Source organism: Lipophrys pholis (genome assembly GCF_963383615.2).
Source record: "Lipophrys pholis genome assembly, chromosome: 8".
Taxonomy (NCBI): domain Eukaryota; kingdom Metazoa; phylum Chordata; class Actinopteri; order Blenniiformes; family Blenniidae; genus Lipophrys; species Lipophrys pholis.
This window is the reverse complement of record NC_137630.1, coordinates 11,103,616-11,114,542: the sequence shown is the minus strand read 5'-3', so window position 1 is coordinate 11,114,542 and position 10,927 is coordinate 11,103,616. Positions and strand designations below refer to the sequence as shown.

General features: G+C 41.9%; 2 protein-coding genes across 2 annotated transcripts in view; both read right to left on the bottom strand.

Annotated features, from left to right (window-relative positions):
- Positions 1-359: 359 nt before the first annotated feature.
- LOC308113580 (serine hydroxymethyltransferase, mitochondrial-like) lies at positions 360-9,550 on the bottom strand. Its single transcript, XM_080469967.1, has 12 exons — positions 9,495-9,550; positions 8,276-8,473; positions 6,336-6,415; positions 5,755-5,955; positions 4,724-4,805; positions 4,513-4,635; positions 4,248-4,387; positions 3,540-3,702; positions 3,311-3,410; positions 2,710-2,865; positions 2,440-2,547; positions 360-2,313 (listed from the first exon to the last, which is right to left on the bottom strand). Exons 1-12 carry the CDS (start codon positions 9,525-9,527, stop codon positions 2,186-2,188), a joined length of 1,512 nt encoding a protein of 503 aa, XP_080326093.1. The 5' UTR covers positions 9,528-9,550; the 3' UTR covers positions 360-2,185.
- Positions 9,551-9,820: 270 nt separating this feature from the next.
- The window catches only part of LOC308113587 (neurexophilin-2-like), a 7,461-nt gene continuing 6,354 nt past the window's right edge, over positions 9,821-10,927 (bottom strand). The window contains exon 2 of the mRNA XM_080469980.1: positions 9,821-10,927. This exon is cut by the window's right edge and continues 90 nt beyond it. Within this exon, the coding sequence (XP_080326106.1) occupies positions 10,181-10,927 (747 nt within the window). The 3' untranslated portion in view covers positions 9,821-10,180.

The following is a 10,927-nucleotide window of genomic DNA, read 5'->3' as shown; positions in this document are numbered from 1 at the left end:
CTTTCAAAGTAGTAACATGTCATATAAAATAAAGTCAATAAACATTTCAAAGGTGGACAATTTGAGTGGAAACAACAAATCAGTGTTAGTGTCCAGAAAACTGCATTTTTTTTTCAGTTACAAGAAGTTGACAGAGACAGGAAATGACCAGAGGAAATTCCAGGAGCTTAACTGGGTTCAGTGTTTGTGAACCAGAGGAGACCCCCCCCCCCCCCCCCACCCCCCCACCCCCCCCACCCCCCCCCACCCCCCCACCCCCGGACTCTCCGCCCTCTTACTTAACCATTAACTTAGTCAAGTTGCCTTTACAGCAAAACAACAGGGAATTTGTGCAATATTCAAGAAGTGAGAGAAACTTTCCAATCCAGTGTTTATTGCAGTTACAAAGAGCTACCATATCTGCGTACATACATGAAGGTGCAGAAGCTGGCAGAATTTTAACACACATACAAATGAACCTGCCTGCAAAGCGCAGCTGCTCTGAGCTTCCCAGGATGGGACAAAGCCGAACGTCGATAAGCGCTCTAAAACAGGATTAGTGACAAAGTGCCACAATACCTTTAGAAACGGCTCCTCTCAGCAGTCAAAACAGCAAAATTCCTTCCTCAGAAGTGGAAATGTCTTTGAGAAAATACAGCTGCACCGAAACCACCAGACAACCTACGTTACTGTGCCACATCATGCTCATATTTTTCTATGAAATCCCTTCTCTATTGGAAATGATCATCATTGTCAACCCCATAAGGAATCAGAGCGCAAAAAATGTATTCTCAATAGTAGGTACAGTACATCTGAATATAGTTCAGTTGTTTGTTTTTTAATCAATGAATTTTAATACCACTTCTGGAAGTATTAACCCTTATATCAGTGGTGTTGAACATACAAGCAAGCAACCATTTTGCTGGTGAAATGACATAATCATTAAATCTATACTGTGTGAGGGAGTTTGTGTAAAAGTGCACAATAAGTCTGAAGAGAATCACTTTGCACTCTGTTATTAAACGAACCTAATCATACATTATTTTCCCCTTGGGAAAATTCCTTTTTCTGAATTGACCTGTCCTATTTCTAGGATGCGGTGGGCAGCCACGTTATGGAGCTCCGGGGAGCCGATGAGGGTTGAGGGTCTTGCTGAAGAAGCCACAGTGGTGACCAGTCTGCTGTGGGAATCGAACTTTAGAGCCTCCAATCCCAAGTCTGCTATTCTTGTCTGTAGGCCACCACTGCCCGCATCTTTTATTTCACTGGATTGTTTCGTGGGACTGAAGTAAAATGAGATGAGATGACACTCCCATGTTTAAAAAGCAGCAATAACACATTTGTGACCATGAAAGTAAACATGCTCTCTGCATGTCGTATGATTAGAGCTGTTGAAAAGTACCAAATGTTCAAAATGTTTTACTTTGGAGCTTCAAAACGCTTTCAAATCGAATACATTTGGCACTGGATTTCTGTGAAAATGACAAATAACGTTGATTTCATCATATTTTCTGTGACTGCCATCATTCTAACCTTGGTTTAGAAGAAATGTGGAGGACAGCAACAAAAGTCACTTTCCTGATGAAGAGTTAAGGCACATAAATAACTTGAATGAGTGTTTATAAACACTTAAATATGTATTTATCAGTTTTTTAACTGCGGGAATGGAAATATTAGCGATAGTTCGATTCATTAATAGAGTTTTCAGTAAGGTTATCAAGTTTATGTGAAAAGTTAAAACAGCTTCACAAAACACTTTTTGTGTTTTTACAACTTATCCTTTTCATTATAGGTGAGATTATCCAGCAGCCTCTACTTCTGTATACTTAAGAAGAAAAATGTTGCTTCTTATAGAAAATAGAGCTTGAAATGTTGCTTTGAATAACCTCGAAATGCTAAATGTTATAATACTTAAACGTTTCAATGATAATGCAAAGCTATTGTCATTAAAAAGTGACTAACATGTCATCATATAATGAATATAAGTTATTTTGTTTTATGCATTTATTTGCATTGGCTTTATCATCGGTGTTATATACCTTTCATTTGTTATTTGAATGGTTAATGTAAAATTATTGCAGAAATGAGCAGTAACAGTAACTAAACTCTAAACATACACAGCAGCCCTTATCACTCCAGGAGTAATTTCACTTTCAGAGGGGGTCTTGCAGAAATGAAAGGTGCACTGTCTTTCTGCTTGTTGCTTTCAGTGGTCAGTGAATCCAGGCATGGGGAAGGGCCTGGCAAAGAGCTCCACCCTCTGGCGGAGCTCTGCGATGCGTGACACCGTCTCAGGGTCCTCCAACAAGAAGGATTTAAAGCTCGCCAGGTTCCCTGGCGATAGATGGACAAGCGTAAGAAATCATGTGGTCTGTGGCTTCAAGCAGGTCTGCATTGTTCTCACTGGGTAAAAGAAATCACGAGCTTACACAAAAACTGTGAAAAACAACAACTCCTCACCTGTTTTTCTCTTCACATCCAGTGCGATCTGAATCCCTTCATCAATAAAGTCCACTACTTTTTCAAAATCTGCCTCCTTAAGCTGGCGAGAGGTCAGAGCAGGAGCTCCTGTGAGAGGGACCAAGAGAGAACAACCATCACATCACTTTTCAAGTGTATCGCTGATGACAAAGGTCATAAACATCCATCCATCCATCCATCCATCCATCCATCCATCCATCCATCCATCCATCCATCCATCCATCCATCCATCCATCCATCCATCCGTACCAAGTCTGAGTCCTCCTGGGGTGAGGGCGCTCTTGTCTCCAGGACAGGTGTTCTTGTTGGCGGTTATGTAAACCAGCTCCAGGACCCTCTCAGCTCGAGCACCATCCATCCCACAGGGTCGTAGGTCAACCAGGACCAGGTGGTTGTCTGTTCCACCTGAAAAGAGGAAGAAGGAGAAAGAAATTGACTTTGTACATTTACTTGTTCTATTTTGTTTAGGATAAACTTTGATTCATCCATTGATCCATCTATCTTCTATTCCCATTTAACTGACTCAGGGACTTGGCTGTCCTGTGGCTAATGTTTTGGAAGATGAAATAAATCACCATTTCCGCTTCATTCTCTCTTTAGTCCCTAATGCAGGCCATGATGAATATTCTCCTTCATTCCCCAAACCCTAATATTGGCTTTCTCCATTCAGCTGTCAAGTGAAGGTTAAGTGAACGTTTCCAAAGTGAGAATGCAAATGAAGCTCAAGTGAATGAAACATGATCGTATTGCATCAGCTACTGGTAGAAAATCCAGACCTCATTCTTGCATATCTTATACGTATGTGTTCATGTATTCTTTAAACCAATGGAACTCATAGAGCAGTAATTACCTGAAACCAGAGTATAGCCTTTCTTCAGCAGGGCATTGGCCATGGCTTTGGTGTTTAACAGCACCTGAGCGATGTACTGTTTGAACATGGGAGTCGAAGCCTGCAGAGACACACATGCAACATGAAAGAGAAAGAATATATTCAATCCCTATCTCTGCTACTGAACGGCATGTATGGTCAACATTCAAATGAAGGATATTTAAAGAAATATAATGCAGGAAGTCAGGACCTGTCTGAGGGCGACGGCCACCCCAGCTATTGCGTGGTTGTGAGGTCCTCCCTGAAGTGATGGGAAAACGGCAAAGTTGACACGGTCCTCCAGGTCGTACAGCACCTCACGACCTTTCTTGTCCACAGACCGCACACCTTTCCGGAAAAAGATCAGGCCAGCTCTGCGGGATGGAGTGGAGGGGAGTCAAACACACAACATGAAGTCCATCCTTTCATCTTCCATACAGGACGGCTGTAGCGCATTCAGATTGACTAAAGGTGGATTCAGGATAGATCCTGGACAGATGGACAGTCCATCACATGGTGAATACAGAGAGACACACAATTACACACACTCAAATCAACATTTTTAACACATGTATTTTAGACTGTAGGATGAAACCAGAACACTCCCACTACTCTGCCATGTGCCCTGCTATTTTCTTTTATGAGTCGTTTTTTCTAAGTCTTACATTTTTCACATTCACAATTTACATCATGTGACATACTTTGGGATTTTAAAATCATAAGTCAGTCCCGAAAGCACAAATGTTTTGAATTACTATGAAAATGTTGAACATGCCCACCATTATTTATACTTAATTACTACTTCTTAGTACCTTGTTCACCTCTGGCAGCAGACAAACACCTGAGGTGACTGCTGAACTCACTGGTCTGTGAAAAGTAAAATGACTAAATAAAATTGCCTCAGTGTCCAGTTCCTCACCTTGCTCCTCGCAGAGACTTATGGGTGGTGGATGTGACCAAGTCAGCGTGCTCAAAAGGAGAGGGAACAGCTCCTGCTGCCACCAGGCCGCTGATATGAGCCATGTCTGCCAGCAGGTAGGCGTTAAGCTCCACACACAGCTGAAACACACAGTCACAGGAGGAATTTAATACTGTACATGCTTAACTCAACTTCTTTGTTTTTTAATTAGGCTTGAAAGCATGAGGTATGCTGATTTTTAGTCTCATTTTCTAAGAAGACACACCTTCTTCATGCGAGCGTAGTCTATCAGGCGAGCATAGGCGCTGGTTCCTGCTATGATGAGTCTGGGTCTGAAGAGATGGGCTGTCTTCTCCAGCTGGTCGTAGTCGATCAGTCCTGTTTGAGGCTGAATGAAGGCAACAAGAATCAAAAAGAGTTTTAGGACAGTTTAAAAAAAAAGGTGGTTTGGACCTTCTGGTGTATAAGATACTCACATTCAGCTTGTAGGGCATCGACTCAAAGTAAATCGAGGTTGCTGAGATTCTCTTAGTGTCTGTCATGTAGCCGTGGGTGAGGCTGGGAAATTAGATATTAGATCAAACAACTGACCAATTCACTGATTCATCCATCCATCCATCCATCCATCCATCCATCCATCCATCCATCCATCCATCCATCCATCCATCCACCCATCCATCCATCCATCCATGCATGCATACATACATACATACATACATACATACATACATACATACATACATACATACATACGTTAAAAAAAAGAGAAAAAAGCAAATATAGAAATATTTAGAAAAAATGACAGATATTCAGCATGACAAGATTCTAAATACAAAATTTCTACATACAAGACAGACTAATATTTAAACAAAATGAAAATTTTCTGTATTAATCAGCTCTCATTTGCATGATATGGAAGATTTCTACCATAATCATATCTCTCACATTTATGAAAATACAGCTCACCATCACAAAAGGTATAAATACATCTGTGCGGTTTGCATTCAGTCTTTTAAAACACATCCTACTAATGTACTATTTCCATTTCCTACTGTTGTGCACATGTAGTTCAACTGAAAACGTGTTCACCTCAAAGCGGTGGCATCATCTGACAACTCCAGACAGTGAGACTTACATTTTGTCATTTTCATTAATGCCTTTTGATGCTAAGTCCTTAAAATAACATCCGTTTTCATGTGGGAATATGTCCAAGCCCCACAGGCAAAAATCTGACCATTTCATGGCACATTTAACAGAACTGAGCACCTAATAATGAAATAAATGTCAGATAATGTCATAACATAAATCTGAATAAACACATTAAATGAGATTATGTGGAAAGTCTTTAAAGAGCCAGGATTGGGGGAAAAAAGTGTGGCTTTTCTATGAGTGTGTGACAGATGTCATTGCTGTTTTATGTTTTCTTCATTGACAACGTGGCCCTGCAGGCCATTAAAACTGGGAATACAAGTCTTTGGCTCAAACATTTTGTAAAACATTGACTCACTGCCCTCCATCAGGCAGGTCCAGGCCCATGATGCGGTCATGAGGCTGCAGCACTGATGTGTAGGCTGCAAAATTAGCCGGAGAGCCGGAGTACGGCTGGACATTGACGCCCCACAGATTTGGATCCAGGTTGAAGGCAGTTAGTGCTCGACTCTGGCACAGCGTCTCTATCTGGTCTACAACCTCGGTACCACCATAATACCTGGGAAAGAGAAAAACAGATATTTAATTATAACATATTAGATCAAGACACATTGAATCAGATTCTATGTTTGATTATCGCATCACACTCAATGCAAATAATAAAGTATCTTACAAAACCTTATTGATCAGAACCTATTACATTTTATTTGGTTAAGGTGAAAAATTAATTCTGGCACATCACATTATAACATTTGTTGTATCATATTTTATTCGATCGTTTTTTTTTTACTACTATAGAGAATAGCTAGAAAGTGACATTGACATATACCTGTTGTCTCAAACCTGCTTCCCCGACATTTTTAAAATGAGATGTTTGGGCTCATCCAGGTACTTTTCTATGATCGTGGTCACATGTTAGTGCATCAATAGAATTGGTACCTTTGTCTTGGGTATCCCTCTGAGTATTTGTTGTTCAGACAGGAGCCCTGGGCCTCCAGTGCTGCACGGCTGCAAAAATTCTGACAGGACAAACATACAGTGTCAAGATCTACACACTTACATTTTTTTTAAACCACATTTCTATATTCGGAATACTGCCACCCTCCATCTGTAACCTTCACTTACCTGGAGAAGAATGACTGAGCACACTGGGAATAACTTCAGTTTAAGCTTGTCTTCTGTAGTGTGCATTTACTTGATGTATAGCATAAGTATTCTTCTTTTATTACATTGGGTTTTTCCCTTGTAAAGGGGTTTTGAGAAGACAATGTTGTACTTGGCACTTTATAAAATGTAATTAACACATGATTCTTATTGTTATTCTTATTAATAATAATCTTTATTTAACCAATTTATGAAGAAAGAAAATGCCATTGCAACCATCCTTAATTTGATGTGTACTTGAGGTGTAAATATAACAAAATGTTCATTGCGGCTCCTATCAACATATTAGCATATTAGAGATACTGTAGTCATACTGGGGGACAAATATAGAAGACTCTAAGTAGTTCTGAGTCCCTGTGGGGTTCAGCACTGTGTCAAATGTCAGAGCAGACATCGAACTGCAGAAAAGAAAATGAATGTAAATGAATTTTCCTCCCTGTCTCAGTGTCTTTTCTTCTCACTTCAGCTCATCTTCACTCTCTCTCTCTCTCTCTCTCTCTCTCTCTCTCTCTGTACTCCTCAGCCGCCCCCTCTGTCTTCTTATTATACTAAACCTGTCAGTGCTCAGGGATCCCTCAATCACTCCAGTGGGGTTTAAAACCAGCTCCCCATGAGACAAATGTCTCCTTCTATGACATTTCAAAATGAAGCATTGACACACATGCATGCGCACGCATACTCTCTCTCTCTCTCTCTCTCTCTCTCGCTCTCTCTCACACACATACACACACACACACACACAGAGGACCCCCCTCCCCCCCGGCCCCCTTGACACAGCTTGAAACGTGGAGATCAGTGGTAGAAATCAGTGAGGGAACCTAATGGGATCATTTGACTGTGTTCCTGCAGTAAAGAAGCAGGGGCTTTCCACTGGGAGTCAGCCTGATGCTGCGAAAGTGACTGACAGCGCATGCACAAGAAGATGAAGATCTTTCAGATGTCATTGTGACTGATAGTGTTGTGGGTTCATAATTGGTGGCGAGAAGGAGAATAAAAGCTCCCTTCTTTTCCCACAGCTTCCGCTTTAGAAGAAATCATAGACTTGCAAAGGACGGATCTTCAAAGAAAGCTCTGAAGAAGGAGGAGACTGTGAAGAAAACAGTTGAATTCTAGAAACTTTGGTGACTTGAGGTTTCACTAGTGAAGAAGAGGCTTTCTGCAGTTTAAGTTCTCTTGCTTTCTGTCTCACTTTAACACATCTGTCCATGGGAGAGCAGAGAGGATAATTAGCAGCGTGCTTTAATCCCTTCTACTCATAGTGTGAACAGCTGCTATCCTGCAGTATGAACACAGTCAGATTAGGAACTAAACTCACTTCTCACCGAACCCAAAGCAGTCATGCATCTGGGGCTCTTTCATTTGTAGACATCAAAGACCTTATACAAATTTCCATGAGTGAAAGAATTAAAAAAAACATGACAGAAAACGTCTACTTTTTAAAACAGGGAATGACAAAATCCACCTAGACTTGGCTTTTGTATCTACTAGATGTCCATGTGTTTACATAAGATAAAAACATGTGTTTCTCCTGCACCGTTTTCACACGCACACTTCGTGCGTATGACGCAAAACACCAAGCAAACATTTCATCAGTCCCCGCCAGTTCACCTCGCCTCACAGTTGATCGTGGGTCACCTCAGTTTACACACAATGTTGTTGTCAGTGTACAAAGGGTCATGTGTTTGTTTTCCCCCTTTGTGTCTTTTGGCCCTCACCTCTGAAGCGATGAGCTCAAGTCCGCGGCACTGTCTGTCTTTCTCCCGCTGCAGGAGACTCCACATCTCCGGGTCGTCCTGGGCCAGGCTGTCCTGTCCGGTCCACCCACCTCCGTCACTGCAGAGGCCCCGTCTGCTCGACTCCACTGCGATCTGACCTTCTCTTCCCAAACATCCTGAAGCTCTGAGGAGAACAGGCTGCAGCGTGGGACACCCCAAAAATTTAGTTTGGTCGCAATTCGAGTGTCCACTTAAAAAATGATTGTAAATACAGTTTTTGCTACAATCAATGATATGCATGAACTGTGTTGGAGACCCTCGAGACATTTAGTTTTATTTCTTGCAACTTATTTCCCCTAAAAACTCAGTCATTAATTGAAAAAAAACAAAAAAGAACCTCTTGAGAAGACAAAGACCAAGTTGCAGAGTGTGATGCAACTCTCTATTGTGCTTCAAATTGTCTGCACAGAGGTTTAAAAAAAAAAAAAAAGTTTCTGAGGGTTTCTTTTCTGTTGTTGTTGTCCATGATTGCTCCTTTGGTGTCTTTTGAAACCCTCCCGAAGAGTGAGCCTGTGCAAAAACACTTTCATCACTCAAAATTATAATACTTTGCACCAGGGGTTTGGAAACAAGGGAGTTAGAATAATGCGTCTTTTGATGTTCTAAACAATCCATTAAATGAAAGGCAGTGAAAAACCAAACATGTTATTCAATGGAGCAGTTAAGGAAAACCTTGGACATGAAAAGTGTATGTGGGCTGGCAAGACATGCAGTGACTTAGTTATCAGGGTCTTGTTTGTTGAAGCCAGCTTGTAGCTGCATGGCAGTTATGTAACTATGTGTTACTTTGGCCTAATAGACAGATTACCGTTCAAGCATAAACGCATGTCGAAGTAAGTCGCCTTTCATCTTTTGTACTCATTATTTTTTTTTCTAAGCTTTGACTCTGTAATAGGCGTTGCGTAAAGCGCAGACTGTACAGTCAACTTTCTGTCAACAATGAAAGCATTCTGGGACAAATAGCAGCATGTTTCATTGCGATTTACAATCAAAAACTTTTGCATTTTCAGAGAATCGTCTGCTAGGCTGGACGTGATCAGGCTGACCTAAATGCCACTAAACAGAGGTTTAGTTACAACATGCAGGAAAGAGGGTCTACTACTACAGACACAAGTGTTTAATTAAAATTATCTAATTTGAAGAATTATTGCAAACTTACCCGAAGTGCCAGGCGGATTGACGGTGAAAGCATGTTGGTGACAGCTGCAGGTTTGGGAAAGCAAAAATACTTCCAAGGTACAAAGGGTGAAAGTAAAATCAGCGGAGGGGAGCGAGGAACATGCGTACTCCGTGCGACTGATAAAGCTGGCTATCACAATAATTAACTCATTTGTTTCTGTCTGAGTCAGTTCCATTAAAGAAAAACGATAAAGGATCATAGCCACCTTACAATAAACAGGTACGACATTTTTAGAAAATAGAAATAGAAAAAAATACTGTAAGCCAGTCTGTGTTTAAAAACTACAGATGCTGCTGCCCCTCATTATGTACAGGCATTATTTATTCATGGCATAAAAAGTCAGATGCACATTTGAAAAAAAAAAAAAAAAGATGAAGCATGATACAAAGTGAATGTAAATGGAATTACTGCTTCTTCTTTTTTTTCTGGTGAGTCTCAACAGTTCCAGGTAACACAAAGCTCACATCTCCAAACTCCTCCTAGCCAGGTTGGATTATTCTGACCCACAGTTTGTTGTACATTGTCCTCATTGACAAGTGGGGGAAAAAAAGTGACAACAGATGGAAAACACTGAATAATAACCCAGAAGTGATCATACTGAAGAATGTTCAAAGGATGTGTGATGAATTTGTGTCGACTTCTCAGTGTCACAATCTCAGATGGATTCATCCAAAGTGCTGCTGGTTCTGCTCGGATTGAAAGTTGTGGTCCGGGCAAACTTTCTGCACCAGCCTGTAATCTGTGCCGGTGAAAGCAATGAAGATGCATATAACTTTAAAAGGTTTGGCACAGATCCAGGCGGCCTGTGACTGGGTGTTTTCTGCGTAGCAGGTCTGTCCGGGGTCGTACAGGCAGGGTTTGGTCTTCTTGGACCGGTTGGTTCTCTGGTACTCGATGCGGCAGTTGAGCTCGGTCACCGTCATCATGTCCTGCTGATGCTTCTGCTGGTCGGTTGGGGCGGCGCTGGTGGACTGAGGAGGCCGCGGGAACTGAGCCGTCAGATCTGGGAGCACAACTGAGCTTTTGGTGTGGGCGTTCTGAGACGCAGGATCCAGAACCTCCCATCCCACAGCTTTGGAGGGCGGCACGATGCTGACGGAAATGTTCCCCAGACGGGACGAATTGTGCCGGAAGTAGACGCTGAACGTGCCGTTGATGTGGTCCACAATCTTCCCAGTCACAAGGAGGCTGAACTTCATCGTTTTCACGTTGAAGTAGAAATCCCCCCAGCCCAGGATCTTCTTGGCCTTTGAGGATGTTTTGGCAGGAGGTTTGGATTTGGGAGGGGGACGGTACAGGTACTGATCGAGGGCCTGGGAGAAGTTCTGAGGCCAGCCATAGGGGCCAAGGGAGCCATAAGCTGGCGTTTTGTGTTTGGTGGAAATGACTTGTAAGTCTTTGGAGAGATGTTT